This window comes from Chiloscyllium punctatum, chromosome X (genome assembly GCF_047496795.1).
Source record: "Chiloscyllium punctatum isolate Juve2018m chromosome X, sChiPun1.3, whole genome shotgun sequence".
NCBI classification, from domain to species: Eukaryota; Metazoa; Chordata; class Chondrichthyes; order Orectolobiformes; family Hemiscylliidae; genus Chiloscyllium; species Chiloscyllium punctatum.
The window spans coordinates 31218451-31246082 of record NC_092791.1 but is presented as its reverse complement, the minus strand read 5'-3'; the positions used below and the strand labels follow the sequence as shown (position 1 = coordinate 31246082).

Sequence of the window (27632 nt, the reverse complement as noted above, 5' to 3'; positions counted from 1 at the left end):
CAAGGAAAATAGCCCCAGCCTATTAAGCCTCTCCTTATAACTCCAACTTTCCAACCCTGGCAACATCCTTGTAAGTCTTTTCTGAACCCTTTCAGGTTTCACAACACCTTTTTCCTGTAGCAGGGAGACCAGCATTGAACGCAGAATTCCAAACATTGCCTGACCAACGTCCTGTACAGTTGCAATATAATCTGCCAATTACTATACTCCTACACTAGCCAATGTTGTTAAGTGTACAAAACGCCACCTTCACTATCCTGTCTACCTTTGACTCCACCTTCAAGGGACTATGAACCTGCACTCCGGAGTCTCTGTTCAGCAACATTCTCCAGGGTCTACTTGGAGTATGTGCCCTCGCCTGATTTGCCTTGCCAACAGGCAACATCTTGCATTTATCTAAATTGAACTCCATCTACCACTCCTCGGCCCATCTGATTTAAGGTCCCATTGTGCTCTGAGATAAACTTCTTCAAAGTCCAATTTTGGTGTCACCTGCAAACTTGCTACAAATTCCTCCTATATTCACACATACATTGTGGGAGGGTGGTGTTCTTATGGTGCAGTGGTAGTATCCCGACTTCCCTGCTAGGAAATCCAGGTTCAAGTCCCACTTGTTCCAGTAGTGTGCCCCAGAGGGTGCTCCACATCTGAACAGGTTGATTAGAAAACATCTAGAAATGAGTTGGGGTTCTTGTGGTACAGTGAGTGTTCTACCTGCCCTGGACTCTGAACAGGTTGATGTTAAAACTATCTATAGCTTGAGAGGCATTGCTGTGAAATGTGGGTTAAGCTGAGTAGGTAGGGATTCCATGAACCACTGTTGCAGAGGACTGAACCTGTGCTTTTGACATTTATTCTGTATTACATTCTAACTGACCAAGTTGAGCAGGGGCCCCACAGCCTCCTAACAATTGTAAATGTTGCAATTGTACCAGCCTCCACCACTTCATCTGGCAGTTCATTCTGCACACGTACCACCCCTGTGTGAAAACAGTGCCCCCTTGGGTCTCTATATCTTTTCCCCCCCCTCACCCTAAACCTATGCCCTCTAGTTCTGGACTCCCCACTCCAGGGGAAAGACTTTGTCTATTTATCCTGTCCATGCCCCTCATGATTTTATAAACCTGTATAAGGTCACCCCTCAGCCTTTGATGCTCCAGGGAAAACAGCCCTAGCCTATTCGACCTCTCCCTATAGCTCAATTCCTCCAACCCTGGCAACATCCTTGTAAATTTTTTCTGAACCCTTTCAAGTTTCACAACATCTTTTAGATAGGAAGGAGACCAGAATTGCACACAGTATTCCAACAGTGGCCTAACCGATGTCCTGTATGGCCGTGACATGACTGCTCGAGGGAGTCCAGAAATAGAGGGCGTAGGTTTAGGGTGAGAGGGGCACGATATAAAAGGGACCTAAGGGGTAACTTCTTCACACAGAGGGTGGTACGTGTATGGAATGAGCTGCCAGAGGCTGGTACAATAACAACATTTTAAGGGGTATCTGGATGGGTATATAAATAGGAAAGGTTTGGAGGGATATGGGCTGGGTGCTGGCAGGTGGGACTAGATTGGATTGGGATATCTGGTCGGCATGAATGGGTTGGACCGAAGGGTCGGTTTCCGTGCTGTACATCTCTGACTCTATTGCCTTGATGTGCAATCGAACTCTTTTTGTAATCTTGAGGAAAATCCAAGCTGCTGGACCTTGACCCTTTTGTATCCAAATTTGACTGACTTAGGAAGCTGAAGACAGTGCATTAAATGGAGACAAAACAGTGAGCATTGCTTGCAGCTTTGACACGCTTCTCTGAATTCTGGAATGGTTACTGTGCAAGAGGAGACCATTCAGCCCATTGTCTCTTGTCAACTTTCTCCTCTTTCTTGCTTTCAACCCCTCCCTCTGGCTTCCATTCAGCACAGAGTACACATACCAGATTTGGAGAAATCAAAACAAAGACTTCACTGGAAAATCTGCTAAAATATTCTTAAATTGCTGGTTTTTTTCCCCTGTAAATTAAACCTCAGGATTGAGCAGAATCTGCCAGTGCAGCTTTTGTTGCCTGAGGCAATGAACAGTTGATAACGGAACAGACACAGCTGTTGTCATAGTGATGGCATTGGCTGCTGGATGCGAGGTTAATAACTTTTATACATAAAACCTGTATTTATTTGAAAAGGTTTCTTAAAAATTGCAGGGAAGTTGGGAAAGAGCAGGCAGTCCAACTAATGCAACTCTTTCAAGAGCTGGCACAAACTCAGAGGCATGAGTAGCTGAGTATGTTGTATGATTCTGTTTCGTCTGAGAATTGAAGCCATTTTCTTTTAAAAGTCTGTGACTGGTTCATAGGGTACTTAATACTCACCTGTAGATTGAAGCTTTGCTTCTGAATCTTCACCTTTTTTGTTTGTTTTTGTCCCCACCAAACACCTTAACTTTAAACAAACACCTTGATTGTGCTATTACGTTGTATTACAAGTGTCATAAAGTTGAAATGAAAGAGACGTGCATTCAACTTTTCCCTTTTCTAACCTCGGTGTCCCAAAATACTTTATGGTCAAAGTACTTTTGAGATTATAATCACACTTGTGATGTAGGAAGTAGGGCAGCTAAGTAATTCAGGGCAAGATCCCACACAGTAAGTTGATAATAAAATTATTGTTTTTTTTATATATGCTGTTGCTTGAGGGATGATCATTGGCTTGAAGACCTTGGGAAGAACTTCCTTGCTTTTCAAGTGTCAAGGAACCTTTTCATGTTCACCTAATATCTTCTCTTAATGTCTCATTCTCCTAATAGTGCAGTGAAGCACCAGGTGAATGATGGCTGTCTCCTCTGTGATCAATGATGTAAAATACAAACTGCACTTTAGCTGTTAACCAGCTTCTAGGCAGATTGTGGTCATTGCTGAAGAACTTTGTTAGACAGTGTCTGTTCTTTTATATTATTTTCTTTAGGTCTGTATTCTTGGTTATAAGGCTGAACAGCTCTTTAGTCATCTGCAGATGATAATCCACTTGAGTCTGCAAACTTTTCCAACTTTGCATCCCACCCGGTATCTCCCCTTCTTTTTGCCTCTATAACCTTCTCCCTCCCACTACAACTGATCCTTCTGTCAAACCACTTCTCATTAAGAAAACAAACTATCATTGTCCTTGCTTTTCATTACTTCTACTGAAACATCAATATCTTGGATGATGATTACAAGTTTTTTGGGCAGGTAATTTGATTTATAGACCGTATCGCCGTTGAACCTGATCCTGTTTACACCTCTTTTGTGTTTAGAAGTGATAACTGAATTGTAGTATGGAGTTGAAGCCTTAGTTATCCCTGTGTGTTTTTTTGTTTTGCACAATTTCTCATAATATTCAGGTGCTAGATAGTACTGTAGTGTTTTACGTTTCTGGCCTAATACATAAAATGTGGGTCCCAATTTCTTGCTATGACAATTTGATAAGAGTTCAAATTCTCAATAGATGTCATTAAAAATCTGGAAATAAACATCAGGTTTCAGTGAAAATGACCACAAAGCAATTGGGTTGTCGTAAAAGCCCGTCTGGTCATATAATCATTTGCGTCAAGATGTTTGTTTTCTTCCCCTATCTGACCTATATAAGACTCCTATTCCAATACCAACTAATTTCTTAACTGCTCTCTGAAATTACTTGATAAATTACCCAGTTGTGCAATTACTTTCTTGAGAGCTGCTATGGATGGGCAATAAATGCCAGCTGTGCCAATGATGCATCCTGGGAATTCATTATTTCTGAAGATGCAAAGACCATAAATACACAGTGCTCCTAATGCCTGGAGTTAGCTCAATTAATATTGACTGAGAATCCTTTAGACTAGCTGGTTTACTACTGTATATTAAGGGGTGTCTGTGAAACCAGAGTAGTGGAGTTCTTAGTTTTTAAATGTTACTTTGACTGGAAGGAACTGTCCTTTTCACTACTCCCATCTCTGACAGCAATACCTCATTGCAGGAAGAAGGGAAGGTTTGGAAAGGAGCCACTAGCTGATGTAGTTGACTGTTCTTCCAGCTTCCCTTTGCCCCACCAAACAATGGCACAGCTGAGATCAATGCACAAGCTTGCTGGTGCAGTGTCACTGTGTAGATGCTGGAGGCTATTGGTGTTTTGGCGCAGTGTAGGACTCTGGGTGTTGAATTCTGCTGACCAGTGAATAGGAGAAGTAGGTTTGGGTGGCTTTTGATACAGTAAAACCAAGGTCCCATTTGATTAATGAGGTGAGCATTAAAGAAGTCACTGTGTTAGTTGAGAAGGAATGCGGAGTTCCAATCAATATTCACCCAACAGCAGCACCAAAAAGACACAATATCTGGTCTTTGTATTTCTGTGTGGAACCTTGCTGTGTGTGAATTAGCTGCTGCATTTGCCTAGATATGACAGACTATCTGTACTTTGGCTGTAAAGGGTTTTGGGACAACCTGAGGTTGTGAAGGGCACTCTATAAATGCAGCTTTTCTTTTAATCAAAGAGCACTAGTGTTAGTTGTGTAAGATGTCTTGAGTTTGGGTCCACCCAGGAAGTTACCTGAGTCAAATCCCAGGCTCTTTGGACACTTAGCATGTGTTGGGGATTCTCAGGATATGGATATCATTCCCAATTGTCTCTTGAAGGTTAATGACCATCTTAAACTTTGAGGTTTCTGTGGTGAAGGTGCTCCTACAGTACTGTTAGGGAGGGAGGTCTAGATTTTAACTGAGCAGTGATGAAGGAAATGCTGGTATGTTTAGGTTAAGATTGTAAGATTTGAAAATTCTTATTCCCCTGTGCCTAACGTCCTTATTCTTTAGACAGTGGGGTTTGAGTGTGGGTGGTTTTGTTGGGGTTATGATGTTTCATCTGACTAACTTTTATACTTGTGCAATTCATATGTGAATAATAGATATTTGGCGAATTGTGAAAAGCAAAAGTAGGACTTTTTAAAAAAAAAAATGTTTCTTTTCAATCTACCCAGGTGATAGTGAGGCGGGAACAAGCGCGTGTGTGGTGGCAAAATGCAGCAGTATGAGCCTGTGGCAGAGATTGGAGAAGGGGCGTATGGTACTGTTTACAAGGCACGAGACTCTCTGAGTGGAAAATTTGTTGCTCTAAAAAATGTGCGGGTTCAAAGAAATGAAGATGGCCTGCCACCGTCGACTGTGAGGGAAGTGGCCCTTCTGAAGCGGCTGGAGCATTTTGACCATCCCAACGTTGTAAGGTGAGGGTGTTAAGATTGGGGGCTTGGGTTTGATCTTTTAGTTTGACTGACAGCGGCCACCTCACTGTGCCTTTGGACATCTTATCGCCTTAGGCTTTGTCATACACGTGTTCACTGTGTCTCAACGCCTTATATCCAGGGTATTGATTCACACAACATGGTCTACCTCAAAATACCAGTCAGCATTTATTAAACAAATATCAGATTACTGGATCCTACCCTATAGCTGCTAGGAGTGTGGGAGGTTTTATTTATTTCTCCCATTCTCCTATTCATGGTTTCCTGCTCCCCTCCCCCCTGTTTTAGCCAAGTGTGTGTTCGGCTGTTGGGGGCACCATCAAAATCCAAGCTGAATAGTTGATATATTCAACAAAATCACTGGATAGTGACTGACAGTGGAGGTCCTGACCATATGTCCCCTTCTCAATTCTGGTCACTTATTGCATTCTAGCTAACCCAGATTGGAGGCGGAAGCTTCCACCTTCTGATACTTGTGCACAGTATTTCTCCCATTGAGCTGACCACTTATTGTTTTTGATCACCTCTACTGATTTGTACTTGCTGTGAGTCAAAAGTTTTTGGGTTAATGTTCCACTCTGAATACAGAGCACAAAAATTTAGGCTGCCGCTCCCAATGCAGTATACATTGTTTGTGGGAGCTTGCTGCAAACTATTTGGTCACCACTTTTCCTACACCACAGCAGTGACGAAGCTGCAAAAAATGCTTTGAGATATCTTTACCTTTTGCAAGGTGTTTTATAAACACATACCTTTTTATGTTGTCTTGCAAGTTCCTGTGTTTGCTGTAATTAAGAAATTAATTTGCTACAGAGCTGAATGAACTACTTTTAAGCTTTCATTCCTCAGGAAGTGGGATGTAGGGGCCACATTGAACGCTGACTGTGTAAATGTCTTGTTTCCTCTTTGGGTAGATTGTGAAAAGTTACTGATTTGAATTCTCATCCTGTTAATGCATTTCAAATCAAATGTTTATGCCTGCCATTAAGGCAATGGGATTGTGCCTGTCTATCATGCCCGATGAGTCAGGCATTTGGAATGTAGTTGTTTTCTAGACAGTTTTTGTTTTGCATGTTTGAAGGATGTGAAGGTCTTGGAGCAATTCTGTGATACGGCTGTTGGATCTTGACGCTCTGGCATTGTGCAGCCTGTGGTGGTACCTAATTCACCAGGTGGGATTGGGGGCTGGTGCTCTAGGGGAATCTGACCAGTGTGTACTTACTATGGCGTGCTGGTAGCACATTGGTATATGCCATTTTGATGCTGTATCATTGTTGTTTCTGCTTTGTGTGTGTGTGGTAGGTGAAGAAATGTTTTAAACAAGACTGGAGTTTTCAAGTTTGGTGGGTAATAGTAGGGAGAGAACCAATTGTACAGTGTCATCTGACCATTGGCAGATATGCTGCAATGAGTGGACACATTTCTTCTCCTCCTCCTGGGATACTGCATGGGACTCTGAAGAGGGATTTCATTTTTGAGAATCTCAGAACTTTCACAAACCTGTTATATCTAGGAGCCCATTGCATGTGCCGATTGAGATGAAAAAACTGCTGTCGGGAAGTGTCAGTGTAGGCGAACAGACACAATTTCCCATCCAGTTGTCCAGTGTTGCATCATACACTGCTTGGTTATCAATCCAGAGAAATGGTATGTTAACTTGTCAGGGCGTGGCAGAGGAAGAGAATGTCCTTCAGACTCCTGTAAAATTTAAAAGTCCTTTGTCACCAGTTGTCATCTGGCATTATGGAGGTTGCTAACTTGGCCCACGGTACAATGTTGGGCCTGTGTTGTGGGCCATGACCCAGGAACACTTGGATTGCAGGCCTGTTCCAAACTTCTCCACTTTTGTCAAATCAGGTGAATTTGTTTGGGATGGTCTGCCAAATCCCAAAGCAGTTTGCACAGGCACTTTGACACAGAAGAAATCTGTGTCAAAGACTTCCTGATTTTATTTGGTGCACTCCAGTCTTGTTCTAGCAGTGTGCTGACTAAAGACTAAAACCTGAGTCCTAAGTGTACATCAGCCTGAAATGATAGAATGCTTATTGTCTGACTGACAGTCTCACTTGTTACACAAATTATACTTTATGCTAGCTAGCTACTTACCAGCTAATTTCCCCTGAAGTAAACTGATGTACTACTAGGCACAGAGGCATCCTTTGTTTACTTGTGTACAGTATACTAGCTGTGGTCAGCCAGCTCTGAGTTACCCCCCTGAATTGAAGAGATTCTCAGTCCCCTGTTAACATTGTTCAGCCAGGGCTTCCTGATTGTCCCAGGTTAACAACCCCAATCAAGGATCATGTAATCAACACGATTCACTTGGTTCAGGCGACTAAGTTCTCTCCACTCCTCTTGCCCGCCTTGGCTGGACTGTAGTCTGTCTCTTGTGTCTGGAGTGTCTCAGAGTTTCCTCCCCTGCCTGGCAGCGTATAGAGGCTGCATCCATCTCTGACTCCGAAGTTTCCTTGACGCTAGATGGAGGTGGAGAACCTGTGGCTTCCAACAGTCCTTCTGGCTGTTCGGAGGGGGCAGATGTGTTTCGCTCCCGCACAGTTTGCGAGGTAACAGCTTTCAAGTGATACATAAAGTTTGTTTAGGACTACTTTGCCTACCTGAATTTTTGTAAGTCATGGGACCTGACCTCATTAATCTTGGAGACAGTGAGGACTGCACATGCTGGAGATCAGAGTGCAGTGCTGGAAAGTCAATATTTCGAGCATTAGCCCTTCATCAGGAATAATTTCTGAAGGGTTATGCTTGAAACGTTGACTCTCACTCCTCAAATGCTGCCTGACTGGTGCTTTTCCAGCACCGCACTCTTTGACTTGCATTATTCTCATTTGCCTCATACCCACACAGGGCTGTTTTCATGGTTCCAGCACCAAACTTGGTTCACCCCGAATTAAATTGTTTCTCAGGCTTAGAGGAGGCATGTGGCCAGTATTAGCGTTCCTGATGTTGTTTCACAACCACCACCCACCCCCCTGCTCTAGGAATATCAGCTTTACTCTGGTGCAGAGTAGTCTTTCCATCAACAATTCTGCTGGAGCTATCCCTGTTGTTGTGTGAGGGTGGTCCTATAATTGAACAGGAACCAAGACAGTTTGGTATCAAGTGACACAATAGGCTGTTGCTTTAAGCCTGCTTTCAACGTTTGGGCGGCTCTTTCTGCTAGACTATTGGATGATGGATGGTGTGGAACTGCCCTTTTTGTGCCAAAAACTATTCGACTTCAGGAAATACTCAAATTCCCTGCTGGCAAATGATATCCCTTTGTCCATGCTCAATACTTCCGGGAGTCAGTGTATTGCCAATTATGCTTGCAGCTTCTCCATAGTTATCCCTGAGTTTGCTGAGTGGACCTTATGCACATCTAATCACTTTGGGCATTCATGATGACTGGGAACATTGAGCCCATGAAAGGACCAGTATAGCTAATCAAGTCAAAGGTTTACCCGGCCATTCTCATAAATGTGGGGCCACTGCTGGTGGCAATTTTTATCCTTTATTGACAATCTGGGCACTGCCCCACCAATGTACCTATGTTGGCATCCAACTCTGGCCACCAGACATGGCTTCTTGCTAGCATCTTCACCAGGGGTTTCCAAGATGGAGTTCAGCCAGTATCTGGCAGTGACCCTTTCACTTTGGATAACCACCCTTGCTCCCCAAAGTAATATGTCAACCTCTCTGGTGATCTGGTTTCACCAGATCCAGAAAACTTTTAATCTTGGTTGTGATGGCCCGCTACCTGCCCCATTACAACCAGCTATTTTAATTTTGTTCAGATTGGATCTTTGTGTCCACCGTCTGATATTGTCAGTGATGACTGGAAGAGTGTTCAGAAAGTTTAAAACTGGAATGGACTCTTCGAGTGATGACACCACCAGTGGAGTAACTGTCAGTGAGAGGCAGCTCAAGGCATCACTTGACTTCCTGGACTGTTCTAACTTTAGTTCTATGTGCTGAGAACAAGGGCCCAACGCTGAATTCTACCAGAAACTGTGGGTGGCACAGCTTTGTCTTCAGTAGCCCTAGCAGGGGTTTGTGATCTGTTACTGTAATAAATTCCTGCCTGTAAAGGTACTGTTAGAACTACTTCACAACAAAATGACTACCAAATCTACCTTCTCTGGGCATATTTACATTCAGCATCAGCTGAAGTCTGGGAAGCATATACTGTTGGGCCACTGGTGAGTCAATACCTCCCTAATATCGTACAGCACTACCTCTCGCTTCAGGTTGTAGTGGGCCTCAGATGGCAGCTGCTTCACTTCCCTGACTGCTACTACTTGGCTACGTGACCATTTCCAAGGCTGACCCTTTTTCAATAGCAGGTGTAAGGGTGCCAAGATGGAGGTCGGGTTACGTATGCATTTTCCATAATAATTCTAGGGTTCCTTTGGTTGCCCTCACTTTAACTTCCAACAAGTGTAACCTAGTTTTGTGACTGTAACCAAAGTAGGTCACTTGGGGTGCCTGGAACACACACTTTTCCCTTTTATTTTTAAGGCATACATCCACTTGGGAGAAATGCTTAAGCACTATGTCCAAGTTCTCTCTTCATTGCTCTTTCTGGTTGTTAGCACATCATCCAGGTAAATGGCAATTTGGGGTAGCCCTTAGAATGTTCTCTGTGGTCTGCTGGAAAAGGACGAAGCTGATGGTACCCCAAATGGCAGTCTAGTACAGAGGAACCTCGACTATCCCAAACGAGATGGGCAGACTCTATATATATTTCATTCGGTTAATTGGTCGCCTCTGGGGCTTGGAGTTTTCTGTGGTCTGCTCCCTGTTCAGGAGACTAAGCAAAAATTATACTGTGTGCGAGCAAGCATCTGCATCCCAAACCTGCCTGCCCTGACCCTGTCCACTCACATTCCACGCTCCCCCCCCCCCCCCCCCCCCCCAAAAAGAGTTAATAGTAAGGCCCGTGTGGAGTGCTCTTAAACAGTGAGCTAGGGGTTTGTGTACGCAGTTCCTTGAAAGTGGCATCACAGAATAGCAGGGTAATGAAGAACATGTTTAGTATGCTTGCTGTTATTGGTCAGAGCATTGAGTATAGGAGTTGGGATGTCATGTTGCAGCTATACAGGACATTGGTTAGGCCACTTTTGGAATACTGTATGCAAGTCTGGTCTACCTGCTATAGGAGGGCATAAGTTTAGCATGAGGGTGAAGATATAAAAGGGACCTGAGGGGTAACTTTTTCTGTCTCTTGGTGGTGTGTGTATGGAATAAGTTGCCAGAGGAAGTGGAGGAGGCTGGTATGATTACAACATTCTAAAAGACGTTTGATCAATATTGTAACGCCCCTTGCCTGAAGATTCTATACACTGGAATATTGAACTGTCAGTCCTTAGTCAACCATGTTTCTGTTATAGCAATGATACCATATTCCCATGTGTAATCATCTCCCTTATTCACAAGGCTCCTTGCATTACAATAAATGGCCACCAAGCCTTGCTCCCTTATGCCTTGACCTGACTATGTACACTCTACCTTCGATACTGACTTCGAGTTTTCTATATTTATGCATCACCCCTTGCTGTAACTGCCTGTCCTTCCTTGTTGCTGCAGGTTGTTTGATGTGTGTGCGACAATGAGAGCGGACAGAGAAACTAAAGTCACTTTGGTGTTTGAGCATGTCGACCAGGATCTGAAAACTTATTTGGAGAAAGCACCGTCACCTGGCCTACCCGCTGAAACGATCAAGGTAAAAAGCAAAACTGTCTGACTATTTGAGGCAGGCCTACTGTTTCTTTGACCCTTATTTCAGCCATGTACTAGAAAAGAGGGTGTGTCAGATGAGGCTATAGTGATGTTCGCTGACCCACCGATGGGACAGGTGACTTCTTTTTTAAAAAAAATACTGTTGAGAGTTCAGGGAGTGTACTTTGACGTCACTGCTGAATTGACTTGAAATGAAAAATGTCCAATTCTCCTTTTTGTTTTTTTAAAAAAAAGTAGTAACTGAAATATGAACAGAAATATTGGACATGCATAGCAAATCAGTCAACATCTGGTGAGTGGAGTGTGTGGTGTTCGAAAAGCGCAGCAGGTCAGGCAGCATCCTGAAGGGCTTATGCCCGAAACATCTATTCTCCTGCTCCTCAAACGCTGCCTGACCTGCTGTGCTTCTCCAGCACTGCACTCCATTCTGATCTCCAGTATCTGCAGTCTTCACTTTCTCCTAGGATCTGTGGTAAGTAAAGATTAGTTCTTGTTCCAACGATGCCTGTATTTTATAATTCTTTATCCTCATGTTCTTATTGTTCCATACCCTCTCCCCTCCCATTGTCTGTAATTTCTTCCACATCCCTTTTGACATCCCTGCGCTCCTCCATTCTGGCCACTTCCCATGTTTCAATCACTCCCCCACCAGTGGCTGTGCCTTCAACTATCTGGGCATGCTCTTGTTCCCTCCCTTTTAAAGGCTCCTTAAAACTAACCTCTCTGACTGCATTTTGGCTGCCTGTCCCTAATGTCTCCTACTGCTTCGTAATTTCACACAACACCAGGTTATAGTCCAACTGGTTTAATTGGAAGCACGCTCGCTTATGGAAAGCCGCTCCTTCATCAGGTGGCACAACCACCTGATGGAGTGGTGTTCCGAAAGCTAGTGTGCTTCCAATTAAACCTGTTGGACTATAGCCTGGTGTTGTGATTTTTAACTTTTGTACACTCCAGTCCAACACCGGCATCTCCAAATCTTGCTTAGTAATTGCTCCAGTAAAGTACCTGAAGGTCTTGTATAGCACCTTTTGACATGATATAAAAGTACAAGTAGTTGTGGTGTTTTTGGTCACTGACCTGATTTTCTTTTTATCTTAACATTCCCTAACAAGCTCTGGTAGGTTGCAGAGAAATGAGCAGTGTGAATCATTGTGTCTCTACACAAATTTGAGCATTGAATTCTGGTACATGGGCAGTTTGGGAGAAAAGTTCTAGTATTCTAATCCTATTTCTCAGTGAAAATCCCAAACCACCAAATTGGGTGACCAAGAAAAGATTTGTTTTCATCATAGAACAGAGTTAAAACACCCATCAGTAACTCAGTCAGCAGAGTGTTTAATAACCTGGTTGGGGGAAGGAGGTTGTACTTGGCCCTTTCATACAAAGTCTCCTCATGGATTTTTTTGTTCTTTGTTTGTGGACAGGATCTGATGAATCAGTTGCTGAATGGTTTGGCATTCCTTCATTCTCAGAGTGTGGTGCACCGGGACCTTAAGCCAGAGAACATCCTGGTGACCAGCCGGGGACAGGTGAAGCTGGCTGACTTTGGCTTGGCTCGTATCTACAGCTGCCAGATGGCCCTCACTCCAGTGGTAAGCACAGTTGAGGGCTGTAGGCCTTGTAAAGAGGTGAGTGGACACTGAGGTGTTCAGATCAAGAAAGCCACCAGTTCAATTGCTCCCACTGGGCTAGGTGAGCTGGTCTTGGTGATAATGGTTTGCTGTATGTGGCAACTTATTGGTGTAAGGTACTGTTCAGGCATCCCTTGTCCATGGAGCCAGAGCCTGGCATGAATTCTAAGTACAGGAGGAGGCTGCTGAGCCCCCCTAGCTTGTTCTGTGATTCAGTCTGATCATAACTGCGTACCCCATTTAGGATTCAGTTGAATAGCTCCTTTGAAGGACACTGGCACAATGAGCAGACTGGCTCCCTTCAGTGCTAAATCATTCTGATTCAAAATTCACAATTTATCCAAATTCTATTCATATCCTTACTTAATTTTGAAATATCAATTTCCATCTTTTAAAATCTTCAATTCATCCCCAGCTTCTACCAATCTTTTTGAGGAGAGGGTTGGGGAGCAAAAATTGAGAATGCATTGAATTGAGAATCCTGAAAGATCCCATAAGTTTAAGTTACTTTATAATTGATTGTAATCTGATGTATTTAACTCTTCAGGTGGTGACCCTGTGGTACCGTGCCCCAGAGGTACTATTGCAGGCAACATACGCTACTCCTGTTGACATGTGGAGTACAGGCTGTATCTTTGCTGAGATGTTTCGACGAAGGTCAGTACTAAAAACCAAACCATTCATTCCAAAGATAGGGCCAATGGCTACAGCACAGACTATTATATGTTGTCCATCAGAACACTACAGATTAATTTTTTTTTGGTTTATTGACTTAGTATGAAATGGCGATTTTTAACTGTCCTGGTGCTGCAATATGGTGTTCAGTTTGGAATAGTTGGTTCAAGATTGCAAGGATTTATCACTGTATGGATTTTTTAAAAAAATGGTATTCTATCTAACTTCTGGAATCAGCACATCTGGTTTGTAATTTACACTCAATGTGTCCTGAGTTGTTTGGTATCTCTCACCAGTAGTACTGGATTGTTTTGCCACCAGAGACCCTAGTGTATTGCAGCCTTGGCAAACAGGAATGTTGTATCGGGAGCATTATTAGAGGGCCATGGAACTCTATATTCTGATTCAGCTTTCAGAATTTAGACCATGTCTCTCTCCCTCTTGTCCCTCTCCAAATTCTCATCACCCAGTTTTTATACCAATCAGATGAGGCCAGGATTGATTTCTTGCTCTGATTTGTTAATGTCAAAGAGGGCATTATTCCCCTTGCATGTTCAGTGTCCCTTTGGTGGGAATGGAGAGAAATTGGTCAGCTTCTTAGATTGTTGCTAAACAGTGACACCTCCTGGAGACCATATGTTGGTGGTAGCCCTTCAATAGCTAGCTAGCCAGCCAGCACTTTGTGTATGATGATTGGTGATTGTCTTGGGCGGCTGTGGACTTCCTTCCTTAGGAAGGGAGCAAGTGACTGGGAGAGAATTGGAGGTGTGTGTAACAGGATAGGAGATTCACATTTAAAGCCAGGTTGAATTCCATACTGTACTTTTAGTCTGTATCTCAATCAAGCAACTGTCTTGCCTCTTACTGGAAGACTCCAAATCACATGTACTGGAGGGTTGCAATTTTCTGAGGATGTTTGTGTTTTGTTTGAAGCTTGCAGGAAACTTTTGGAAGTGAGGTAAGTGCTGTAACTTTTCATTTTAAGCATTGTTTTTGAACATGTTGCTTGGTGTTGAACTAAGGAAACTAACAATTAATCCACCTGTGCTGCACACATGGAACAATGAATGTCAAATTGGTGCAATCAATCCTTTTTTTTTCCCTTTCTAGCCTCGCTAGAAAGGAGCCACACTCCACTTCAAACCCAGTATGATTCCAGTGTGCTAATTGCAGCATCTGTTTTTAGTGGGGGGTGGAGGAGGAGTCTGATTGATTAATTCTGCTACCACCCAGAAATACTCCGAGCTCTTATAGAGAAGAGCATAGTTCGAATATATGTACTACATTTGGTTCTTGGGGGCAGATCCACAGATGTGACTTGGGTTCAGGTGTAAGCATGTCTTCTGCTCCTGTATGATCTGTCTTGTAATTTTGGTTTTGATGGCTTTGATTGAATTTTAAGACTTTGTTTGAAAAAAGCAGTTCTGAGGAAGGGTCACTGAATTCAAAATATTAACTCTGATTTTTCTGCACAGATGCTGCCAGATCTGCAGAGATTTTTCCCTCCATTTCTGTTCTTGTTTAAAACTTTGTAGTTCTATTGCATTTGGGTTTTGGATTGATGTCACCCATTACTTCAATGCAGTCTTGGAATACATAGTCTGTAACTTGGGAGAAATTTGGTGTGTTGTTGATTTAAAATTTTTAGTCACCGAGCTCATGCCCAAGCTTATCTCAAGGTAATGCTTTGATCCTGTCTGTTGCTAGTTAATGAAGGAACCCGGTTTTTCAAAATTGTAAAATTTATCTGGAAATTCAAAGAACTCCCAATAATGAGAATTAAAAGTATTTGGCAGCTGTAGTTGTAGTTGAATTTGAAAAAGAACTATTGTAGGAGGAGTGTAACACTGTCAGACATGCTGGGTGGCCTTTCTGACTCATGATGGTATGTCTGCAGGAGCCACAGACAGACAGACAGACCTGCCTTAGGCTTTGCCATGACTGACATTGAAGGGTGGTCTTCAGTTTGTGCTGGTTTTGAAACTAATGCTGCATATGTTGAGCCTTATTGTGTAGAAGCCAAGACTCTCTGTTGAAACCTGCGTCATTTACTGAATTCTAGTGTATTTCCCTTTAACAAGGGCAGCAACTGTTGTCCCTACTTAATCTCTGAAATGAGGCCAAGTTGCTTTTTTTTTGTTAATGGGGCTGCATAACTGTAGTGCTTTTTTTTAAAAAGTCTTTTACATTTAGAAAGCTACTGTTTCTGTCAATTGAATCGACTAATACTTTTTTTTATAATTAGTTCAATTTATTAAAGTTGTCTGACTGCATGCTGTCTAGCTTTTTGTAAATTGTTTACTGTAGCATGTGTTTGCTTGGTGTTCAGGCTCCTTTTTTTGCTCTGCCTCAACACTACCATAATTGAAACCTCCAAGAGAAACGTTTACTGCACTGGCATGAGATACTTTGTTTTCCTCCCCAACCTGTAAGTTTCTCTTTGCCCTAATTTAATGAGGTGTGCATGTTGCTGGTAAGCCCAGCATGCTTTGCCCTCTAAGATGGTAGTGAGCCACCACCTTGAACTGCAGACTGTGGTATAGGTACACCTGTGCTGTTGAAAAGGGAGTATTGAAAGAGCCGTAGTAAATTCTGTGGTGCACCTTGTACAACTATAAGCATCAACCAGAACCATCCGCTTTTTCCATTTGTTTGTGGTCCTAGGGACCCAGCAGAGTGGAGTGTTGCATGGGTTTCAAAAGTCAGTTTCCCCTATTACCCTGATGTCCTCCACTTTGAATTCTAGTGATGACCCTCAATAAAGATATGGGTCAGTGAGACAATTCTGAGTTAGAAAGTTGTGGGTTTGCATCTTGCTCCAGGGACTCGTTCACACAAATCTCCAGACTGACACCCCAATGCCTGATCAGGGAATGTTGCCTTTTGGGTGTGATATTAAGTCGGGCTTCATCAGCTCCCTCTATTGAATAAAAAGCACTTTTGAAGAGCCAGGGGAGTTATCCCCACTATCTCAACCAATCTATTAATTTAAAGATGTTTTTGCAACATAAAGCACTTATCAGGTTGTGTTTTTTTTGGTGGAGCTTGCTGTGTGCATATTGGCTGTATTTGCTGCTTTGCTGCATTGCAACAATTACAAGACCTCAAAAGTACTGTAGTACTTTTGCTGAAAAGTGCTTTGGGGCACTTGTGAAAGGTGCTAAATAAATGCTAGTGTTTTTCCTCTAACTCCTCCTCCTAAAGATGGTTCATTACTTGTAGGCTTCATACTGCGAGTGGAGATATGCTGAACCATTTAGGCTTGTACTGTTCAAATGAAGTGTAACTGACAAACTGTCTTTTTACAGGCCTCTGTTTTGTGGGAAATCGGAACTTGACCAACTAGGAAAGATTATTGAGTAAGTGTATTTGATGTGTACGGGCTGGGGGGGGTCTTCCAATTTCCAGTGGGTGGACTGAGAGATGGGGCCCTAAACCAGGCTGAGGTTCACTGGAAGGTGGGTACAGGTGGAGGGAGGTTGGTGGGGGGTGGTTCATAGTGCAACCTGGGGAAGTGCTTTGGGGAGGATAGCAGGAGATTCTGGCTGAATAGAGTATGGTGGTACTGACTTATTATTATTATTGCATGCGCAAAATTGGCTGTCGCATTTCCTATATTGCAATAAAGACGAGAATTCAAAAATGCTTGTAAAGTTCTTTGAAAAGTCTTGAGATTGTGAAAGGCGCTATATAAATGCAAGTTTTTTTAAAATATCTTGGCTGATTTACATTTGGCCCTTTGCACCTCATTGATTGCTGGCTCCATTTGTTGAAAAATAACTGACTGTTGGCATCTAGGAAAGTTGGTGCATTGCATTGGCTAAAGGCGCAAATCTTAAAATAAAATTGAATTTTCAGGTTGTTCCTGGTTTTAGCTCGGCTATAGTACACTGGTAATTGAGAATGGGAACTTCTCTGCTTTCAGCATGACTGGGCTCCCGGCAGAGGAAGATTGGCCAGAAGATGTGACGCTTCCACGAAGCGCATTCCCCAACCATCCTCCGCAATTGGTCAAGTCCTATGTACCTGAAATCGATGATTTGGGAGCAGAGCTGCTATTGGTGAGAAGGACTCTTGGGCAGAAAATCCACAAACTCTCAATTTGAGAATGAAATTTCTGGATTTGAAGCATAGGAATCCAGAGGACAGCTCATTTTGTCACCTTTTGGCTGAGTATTCATTCCAGCCTCAATGTAGCTGGAATCTGTGTCCCAGGAAAGCAGTTCATGGGAGGGTAGACCCTGTTGACCTGAGCTTTACAATCAAATGGACCTTAAGGTGGCTTTGAGAATTAAATATTTTTGAGAGTTTGTGGTATCTGCCAGTCAGTGTGGATGAGGGTGGAGGGGATATTGACAACCAAGCTCCCCTCATTCCTATTTTTGACATGAGACTGATTACCTTTCCACTCCCTGGGTACTGTACAGCATCTATTTGCTAAGATTTGCTTGAGCAGCAGTGGAGTGTGTGCGTGTGTAACAACTCTACTCTGCTCAGTTAGTGCAGCAATACTTGATTCCTTTGCCAGTCTGTTTTTTTTTTAACCTGTCTCTTAAACCACTGCATCTTTGACTACTTAAATATCCTCTCCTGTTTAGAGGAGAAGCAGTTGGTATAAGGATCACTAATTATGTTGTACAGTAATAACTCTGGATATCTGAAGTATGTCATAGAATATCTCCAGATAATTTTACGATAAATACAAATGAGGAAATAGGTTTGATCCATCTTAATTTGTTTCTTTGTCCAATTTGAACCTGTACATATTCCTTTTCCACTGACCTATTGTCAGTGTTTACTTATCTGCTGTTTTGCCTTCTCTGCTGCATTTGGTATACACCTTTTTTTGATGTTTGTCATTAACATCTGCAAACAAAAACAAGTTTCTGCAGTCATTCCTCGCAAATCAATCTCTTGGTGCAAAAGATCAACGTTGTACTTCTCCTGAACTGCAGCTAGGGCGTGAATGTTGCCTGTTTATTCTGGTAATTCTTGGTTGCTGCCTGACCAGACCACTCGACAGTTGGAGCATAGCTTCTTCCAATTTATGCTTTGTTCTTTGGCTAGTTTTCTTCTGTATTTGATTGGCTTTGTTGCTTGCAGCTCACCAGTTGCTGGACATACTGAGTTTTTCAGAGGCAGCTAAGAGAGGCAATGAATGGTTATCCTTTTATCGAGCTTTCTGTTCTGGTTGTTTTTTTTTCATGCAGAATGTCCCCAGTGAGGGACAGACTGTGCTGGAAAGACAGCAAGTCAGCTAGCAGTGAAGAGAAAAGGTGGGGCTACATCTTAGATTTTTGCGCATAAAAAAGCAAGTGAGCACCTTTTAAACGTGACCACAAAGCTGTTGTGTTGTCACTTTTTTTAAAATGCAGCTGATTTATGATTGCCCTTCGGGAAGGGCAATCTTCCATCCTTCCCTGGTCTGGGCCAATAGTCATACAGCACGGAAACGGACCAGTCAATCCGACCAGTCTGTGTCGACCATAATCTCAAATAAACTAGTCCCACCTGCCTACTCCTGGTCTGTATCCCTCAACCTTCCTTCCTCCTTGTACTTATCAAAATGTCTTTTAAATGTTGTAGTTGTACCCAAATCTGCCACTTCCTCTAAGTTATTCCACCCATGAACAACCTTCTGCTCTGGAAGAGAAAATATTGTTCCTCGTGTCGTCTTCTAAATCTGTCCTCTCCACTTTAAAAATGTGTCCTCTAGTCTTGAAATCCCCCATCCTGGGGAAAAGACACCTACCCTTATCTGTACCCCTCATTACCTTCTAACCTTTTCAGGTCACTTTTCCACCTTCTATGTTCCAATGGAAAAAAAAGTCCCAGCCTATCCAGCCTTTCTTTATAACTCAAACCTCCATACCTGGCAACATCCTGGTAAATCTCTTCTGAACCCTCTCCAGCTTAATATGCTGCTTATTATAGGGCAACCAGAACACAGTATTCCAGAAAGGGTCTCACCAATGTCTTGTACAACTATGATGTGGAGGTGCTGGTGTTGGACTGGGATGGACAAGGTCAAAAATTATATGACACCAGGTTCTAGTCTAACAGGTTTATTTGAAAACATTAGCTTTTGGAATCTGATGAAGGAGCAGCGCTCTGAAAGAGAGTGTTTTCAAATAACCCTCTTGCAACCTGATGTTGAGAATTTTTGACCTTGTACAACCTCAACATGCTGTCCCAACGTTTGTACTCAAAGGACTAAACAATGAAGGCAAGCGTACCAAATACCTTTTTTAACCATGTGATGCAAATATAAGACCATAAGACCATAAGACATAGGAGTGGAAGTAAGGCCATTCGGCCCATCGAGTCCACTCCGCCATTCAATCATGGCTGATGCGCATTTCAGCTCCACTTGCCAGCGTTCTCCCCGTAGCCCTTAATTCCTCTAGACAACAAGAACCTATCAATCTCGGCCTTGAAGACATTTAGCGTCCCGGCTTCCACTGCACTCCGTGGCAATGAATTCCACAGGCCCACCACTCTCTGGCTGAAGAAATGTCTCCGCATTTCCGTTCTGAAATGACCCCCTCTAATTCTAAGGCTGTGTCCACGGGTCCTAGTCTCCTCGCCTAACAGAAACAATTTTCTAGCATCCACCTTTTCAAAGCCATGTATTATTTTGTACGTCTCTATTAGATCTCCCCTTAATCTTCTAAACTCCAACGAATACAATCCCAGTATCCTCAGCCGTTCCTCATATGCTAGACCTGTCATTCCAGGGATCATCCGTGTGAATCTCCGCTGGACACGTTCCAGTGCCAGTATGTCCTTCCTGAGGTGTGGGGACCAAAACTGGACACAGTACTCCAAATGGGGCCTAACCAGAGCTTTATAAAGTCTTAGTAGTACATCTCTGCTTTTATATTCCAACCCTCTTGAGATAAGAGACAACATTGCATTCGCTTTCTTAATCACAGACTCAACCTGCATGTTTACCTTTAGAGAATCCTCGACTAGCACTCCCAGATCCCTTTGTGCTTTGGCTTTATTAAGTTTCTCACCATTTAGAAAGTAGTCCATTCCTATATTCTTTTTGCCAAAGTGCAAGACCTCGCACTTGCTCACGTTAAATTCCATCAGCCATTTCCTGGACCACTCTCCCAACCTGTCTAGATCCTTCTGTAGCCTCCCCACTTCCTCAGTACTACCTGCCTGTCTACCTAACTTTGTATCATCGGCAAACTTCGCTAGAATGCCCCCGGTTCCCTCATCCAAATCATTAATATATAATGCGAACAGCTGTGGCCCCAGCACCGAACCCTGCGGGACACCACTCGTCACCGGCTGCCATTCTGAAAAAGAACCTTTTATCCCAACTCTCTGCCTTCTGTTAGATAGCCAATCCTCAATCCATCCCAGCAGCTCACCTCGAACACCATGGGCCCTCACCTTGCTCAGCAGTCTCCCGTGTGGCACCTTATCAAAGGCCTTTTGAAAGTCCAGATAGACCACATCCACTGGGTTCCCCTGGTCTAACCTACTTGTTACCTAACTGGCCTTGATGTGAGTCATGCAAACTACCTCATTTGTATAAGGGCAACCGATCCTGAGCAATAAATGCCAGACTTGCTAGTGGTACTGCTACCCAGAGGATGAATTAATTTAGATGTACAACATGGAAATAGACCACTCGATCCAATTTGTCCATGCCGACCAGATATCCTAAATTAATCTAGTCCCATTTGCCAGCGTTTGGCCCATATCTCTCCAAACTCTTCCTATTCATGTAGCCATCCAGATGCCTTTTTAAAATGCTGTAATTGTATCAGCCTCTATCACTTCCTCTGGCAGCTCATTCCATACATGCACCAAACTCTGAAAAAGCTGCTCTTTGCATCCCTTTTATATCTTTCCCCTCTCATCTTAAGCCTATGCCCTCTGGTTCTGGACTTCCCTACTCTGGGGGAGAAAAAGACCTTCGTTACTCACCCTATCCATGCCCATTGTCTTTTTAGAAACCTCCAATCCAGGGAAAACAGCCCCAGCCTGTTCAGCCTCTCCCTATAGCTCAAATCCTCCAACCCTGGCAACATCCTTGTAAATCTTTTTTTGAACCCTTTCAGGTTTCACAGCATCCTTTCAATAGGAAGGAGACCAGAACTACATGCGATAGTCCAAAAGTGGCCTAACCAACATCCTGTACAGCCTCAACATATCCTCCCAATTTCTGTACTCCATGCTCTGACCAATAAAGGAAAGCATACAAAACTCTGCCTTCTCTATCCTATCTACCTGCAACTCTACCTTCAAGGAGCTATGAGCCTGCACTCCAAGATCTCTTTGTTCAGCAACCACTCCCCAGGACCTTGCCATTTAAGTGTATAAGTCCTGCTAAGATTTGCATTCCCAAAATGCAGCACCTCACATTTACCTAAATTTAAACTCTATCTGCCACTCCTTGGCCCATCTGATCAAGATCCATTGTACTCTGAGGTAACTTCCTTCACTGTCCAGCACATCTCCAATTTTGGTGTCAGCTGTGAACTTACTAACCATATCTCTGATATTCACATCTAAATCCGTTCTACAAATGAGGAAAAAGCAGTGGACCCAGCACCAATTCTTGCAGCATATTGCTGGTCACAGGCCACCAGTCTGAAAAAGTCTTCTACACAACCTCTTGTCTCCTACCTTCCAGCCAATGTTGTATCAAAATAGCTAGCGCTCTCTCTGAATTCTGTGATATAACCAGTGTACTATGTGGAACCTTGTCAAACGCTTTGCTGAAGTCCATATAGACAATGTCCGCTGCTCTGTTGTCTTCAATCTTTGTCACTATTTCAAAAAAAACTCAAAACAAGTGAGACACCATGTCCCATGCACAAAGCCATTTTGATTGTCCTTCATCAGTCCTTACCTTTCCAAATGCACGTAAATCCTGTCCCTCAGGATTCCCTCAAACAAAGTGCCCACCACCGATGTCAGGCTCACCAGTCTATAATTCCCTGACTTTTTCTTGCCACCTTTTCATAAATAATGGCACCACGCTAGCCAACCTCCAGTCTTCTGGCACCTCGCCTGTGGCTGTTAATCCAAATATTTCAGCAAGGGACTCAGCAATCACTTCCCTAGCTTCCCACAAAGTTCTAGGATGTACCAGATCAGGTCTTGGATTTATCGCTTTAAGACCTCCAGCAGCATGACCTCGGTAATATGGACACACTCTTCACAATATCATTAGAGAACTTGGGAAAGTAAATAAATAGTTTCCAAATCCTCCTTCACAGTAAATAGTGCTGCGAAGTACTCGTTTAGTATGCTCCCCAATATCTCCTGCGCTTTCATACAATCGGCCTTATTGATCTTTTAAGGGGCCCTATTCTCTCCCTAGTTACTCTTCTGTCCTTTAATATATTTGTAGAATCACTTTAGATTCTCATTAACCTTATTTGTCAAAGCTATCTAATGTCCTGTTTTTGGCCTCCTGATTTCCCTCTTGAGTATACTCCTCCTGCCTTATACTTGAGGGATTCGTTTGATCCCAGCTGTCTACATCTGCCAGTTGCCTCCTTTTTGTTGACCAACGCCTCAGTTTCTCTAGTTGCCCAGCATTCCCTACACCTTACCAGCCTTGCCCTTCACCCTAACAGGAACATACTGCTTCTGGACTCTTGTTATCTTATTTTTGAAAGTATTCCACTTTCCAACACTCCCCTTTTTTTTTAAAACCTGTGAACAGCTTCTCCTAGTCAATTTTTGAAAGTTCTTGCCTGATACTGTCTGATCTAGGATCCTTTTTTCATTACTATTTTAAAACTAATAGAATTATGATCACTGGCTCCACTACTGACCTCAGTCACTTGCCCTGCCTTATTTACCAAGCAAAAGTCAAGTTTTGCTCCTTAGCTGTTAGGTACAGCCATATACTGAGTAAGAAACTTTCCTTGCACACACTTAAAAAATTCCCTCCCTCCAATCCCTTGACACCATGGCAGTCCCAGTCTGTTTGGAAAGCTAAAATCCCCTACCATTACAGCTTTATTATTCTTACAGATATGAGATATTTACAAATTTTGCTTCTCTATTTCCTGCTGACTATTTGGGGGGTCTACAGTACAATCCCAATAAGGTGATCATCTCTGTTATTTCTCAGTTCCACCTAAATAATTTCACTGGATGTATCCTCCAAGTACAGCTGTAATATTACCCCTAATTGAAAATGCCACTCCCCTCCCCTCTTGTCCCCCTTTCTATTACATCTATACCCTGGAACATTTAAGCTGCCAGTCTTGCCCTTCCCTGAGCCAAGTCTCTGATATCCCAGACCCATGTTGCCAACAATGCCCTGAGTTCATCTGCCTTACCTGGCAGGCCTCTCACAACGAAATAAAGTTTAATTTATCAGTTCTACCTCATTTTTCTCCCTTGTTCTTGTTTGCCTTGACTATTTGATTTGTTCCATTTCTCAGCTGTAGCAGTCTCAGACTTATTGCCTTTCTCACTAACTCTTTGGGTTCTGCCCCCTTAAAAAAAAAACTAGTTTAAAGCTTCCTGAGTAGTGCTAGCAAATCTCTCTCCACCAGAATATTGGTCTCATTCCAATTTAGGTGCAACCTCTGTCCCATTTCTACAGTTTACTTATATCCTAGAAGAAATTCCAATGACTCAAAAATGCTCGACCCTGGCACCTGGGAAGCAACACACCATTCTGATGTCTCATTGGTTGCAGAAATGTCTCTGTGCTCTTAACTAGAGTTCCTGATCACCGTTGATCGCTTAGAACCTGACATAACCCCTCACTACAGTAGAAAGTCTCTACAGTTACCCGGCTGTCAGTGCTACATCCGTCACACCTGAGAGTCCATTACACCCTCAGTTTTCCAAAACCGCATACTCGTTTAAGATGGGGATAGCCACAGGAGACTTCTACACCTACCTGCCTATCCTTCCTTTCCTAGAGGTAACCTATCTACCTGACTTTATCTGTAGTTTTTCTACCTTCCTGAAACTGCCATTCATCCCACCTCCTGGTTCCTGTAAATTCCTCATTGCCTCTACCTGCTACTCCAACCAAACCATGCAATCTGATTAGGATTTGCAATCAAATGCATTTCCTACAGACATAATGATCAAGAACATTGAAATTCTCCCTAATCTCTCTCATTCAACAGGAAGAGCACATCACTCCATTAAAGGCCATCTCTGCACCATGACAATCTACAGACCTAGTCTTGTTGCTCTAAAAACACTGTTGTAAGATAACTTAATACTTTTGATTAGATTTTTAAAATGTAAAACATGAGACCGATCACAGTAAAGCATTTAAAAAATGCCCTCCCCTACTCACTTAAAATTTATTTATTTTTATTGTAAATCGTGAGTCTTGTAAATATTTAGTTTGAAAAAATGACTTTGTACTGTTGAATCAAATTTCATGTGACAAATCATCAGTGAGATTAGTACTGTGAATATTCGGGAGCTTGCTGATAGAACGTTGATGTTTTGCTTTCTTTTCAGGAGCTATTGGCATTCAGCCCTCATAAAAGAATCTCCGCTTTTGACGCCCTGCGACATCCTTATTTTCAAGGCCAAAGTCCTGAAGTTTAAGATCGATTAGTGAGCTGAGGATAAGAAACTGCCTGTGCCTTTGTCTGCAAATCATCACTTGGGTGCTACTGTTACAACTGTCCTCCAGACTTGCACTCAGGATAGGGAGGGAGGAGGGGTGTTTCACAGAAAACTGAGCATTAACCAACTGAGGGCTTGTCATAGTCTGCAAAATGTTTTTCCTTCTCATGTTGATTTGTAAAACCCTACTCCTTTTGGCAAAGTGTGTGCAGCCTGAAATGTATAATTGAGTGGCTCTTTTGGGGCATCTCTTCTTTCCCTGCCCCCCCCCCCCCCCCCCCAATGCAGCCCTCAGTTGGTTAAAATGACATATCTTTGCTCTATGCATGGCATCATTTTCTTGATGTACACTAGTTTGCCTGTCCATTTACATGGAAGTCCAGCTGGCACTGAACATGTTTCATGCCATTTGAGGAGGTCGTTATGCTGTCTATCAGCTTCTTTCTTCTCTCCACCCCCTCCAACCCCCCACTCCTCTAATGGTTTTGTTTAAAAGCATGGTTAGACAATAGTACTGTTTCAACCAACTCCATTTCTATGTTGGCAGGAATGAAAGACCTTCCTCTGAGGTTATTATTAAAATGATTGCAGGTTGCTCCGCATTGCCCAGCAATAATTCTTCTCTTCCTCCCTTGCTCTGTTCTGCATGGTCCTCCCCACCCGCCAAAAACAAATGACCAATGCATTAAACTTTCTCAAAGGAGCCATGTCCCATGAATCCTGAAATCCTATTTGAACTTTGGTTATGAAGTGCTTTACAGCATCCAATGAAGTATTTTTGAACTGCAGTTTTTTAAAAAAATTGAAGTGTATGAAACACAAGCCAATTTGGCACGGCAAGCTCCCGCAGATAGTGATGTGATAAATGACGAGATCATCTGTTCTTGGACGGTGATTGGGAATGAATGTTGGCCCCAGGACACCAGGGTGAACTCCCCTTGCTCCTCTTCTGATTGTGCCCTGGCATCCCTGAGAGGGCAGACTCCTTCCGTTAAAGCCTCTTTTGGAAGCTGCAATCTCTGGGACAACATTCCCTCGGTGGAGTGTTAGCCTAGATTTTGTACTCTCATCTGAGTGGGGCTTGAATTTGCTACCTTTGACTTCCAGACAGGGATGCTACCACACAATGGCCTGCAGTTATGGACATGCGGCCAGTGGAAAGATGTATATGGTAAATCCAGTGTATCCTTGTGTTATATTTGTTGTTTTGGCTGATCCACCTCCATGTAGCTTGGCTTGAAAACTTGGGGAAAACCTGCAGGTTTGCAGCTCTGTTTGCTGTCTAACCCTTTCACACTAAGGAGCAAAGAGGTATGTTTACCAAGCATAATTAAAGGTGGTTATTGCTACTGGAAATAATTGATTATGACTAGTTGATCACTTGTCATTTGGCAGCACGGAAGTTTAGTATTGCTGGGAAGAAGTATTCATTGTCAAATTTCTTTATCTTGCACGCATCAGAACAATTTGCAAGAATACCAATTGGAGTGAAAACCTGAAATTCATACAGCACAGTGTTTACACATGCCTACTTCAATGCATCAAAATAGTTGACACCATTCTCTTGTTTGATCAACATATTATCCTGCGAAACAGTCAACCTGACTTTGTTTAAATTTTAAAGTTTGATAGTTAAATGCAAGTCTTCGTTAACTGGCACGTGCTCCATGATACTGTCTGTACCAATTGGAGTCCACTTGTCAACCAATCAGCATTCTTCTCTCCTACAGTATAAATGTTGTTTCCATTTGCTTTGGTATTTCAAGGATATTGTCCTGATGAATGCAAAATGAAAAGCTTTGGCAAGATGTGTATTTTTCAACCATACTCATTTATTTCTTCCTTGCCTATCAACTGGTCAGTTTCCCCATGATTATAGGACTGTGCAATATGGTTTTGAAATTCTTACACACTAAAACCACCTTGCCAAATCTCTGCCTTTTACTGGTGCATGGGAGCGGTGCTTATCAGTTGCTTTTGGGCCACATTAAAGGATCCTGTTTGTAGTACTCAATGCCTGACTGTTCCAATTTATAGGCACTAACAGTCTGAATAAAAACTTTGTCCGAACGTTGAAAGCCAATCCGTGGTTTACTCAATGGAAGTTTTGCACAATATTGTATAGTCACCTAATCACAGAAGTAAAAGTCCAGCTGAAGGACAGCAGCACTTCAGTGAAGTAGATTCTAGCCTTTGTAAAGATCCTTTCAGAACTATGGCATAGTATTATAATTGTTATGGCACAGAGGAGGAAATTCAGCTGATTATGTGTGCATTGACTGACTGCTATTCTACGCTTTTTTTTTTCTGCCTCCTAACTCTGGATGTGGTTTCTATTTAATTCATATGATGTTCTTTTTGCCTCAATTCAACATGCCTCATGCACACTTCCAGGCAATGCTTTCTTAATCCATTTGAGTGGCAACAGTTTCTTCATATCTGCTCTGTCCTAGCATCCTCACTTTTATTAAAAACAAAACTTATCCGATCTCCCGTTGGTCTTTTCTCCGTGAAAAAACCTCTGAATTTCTCCAATCTATCATTGTTAAAACTGAGGTGTCTCATTCCTGGAACCATTCTTGTAAACTGCTTCTGCACACTTTCTGATGTGCTCACTTCCTTTCTGAGGTGTGGTGGCCAGAACTGTACTGGTAGTCCAGCTGAAGTCTGTCTAATGTCTCCTACAGATTTAGCATAGCCTCCTATATTCTGCCTCTGTTAATAAATCCTAGAATACTGTAGACTTGAACTGCTTCTTCC

The 27632-nt window shown here is 42.8% G+C and overlaps 1 protein-coding gene across 2 annotated transcripts in view; it reads left to right on the top strand.

The window, feature by feature from the left end:
• Positions 1-26950, top strand: part of cdk4 (cyclin dependent kinase 4) — a 31182-nt gene extending 4232 nt beyond the window's left edge. The window contains exons 2-8 of one of the 2 annotated variants that reach the window (XM_072566936.1): positions 4981-5223; positions 10825-10960; positions 12405-12572; positions 13159-13268; positions 16595-16645; positions 17212-17347; positions 24762-26950. In XM_072566936.1, the coding sequence (XP_072423037.1) occupies positions 5021-5223; positions 10825-10960; positions 12405-12572; positions 13159-13268; positions 16595-16645; positions 17212-17347; positions 24762-24851 (894 nt within the window). In that variant the 5' untranslated portion in view covers positions 4981-5020 and the 3' untranslated portion in view covers positions 24852-26950. The remainder of the gene's footprint in view (positions 1-4980; positions 5224-10824; positions 10961-12404; positions 12573-13158; positions 13269-16594; positions 16646-17211; positions 17348-24761) is intronic. The other variant, XM_072566937.1, reaches the window with a different exon arrangement.
• The last annotated feature ends 682 nt before the right edge of the window (positions 26951-27632 follow it).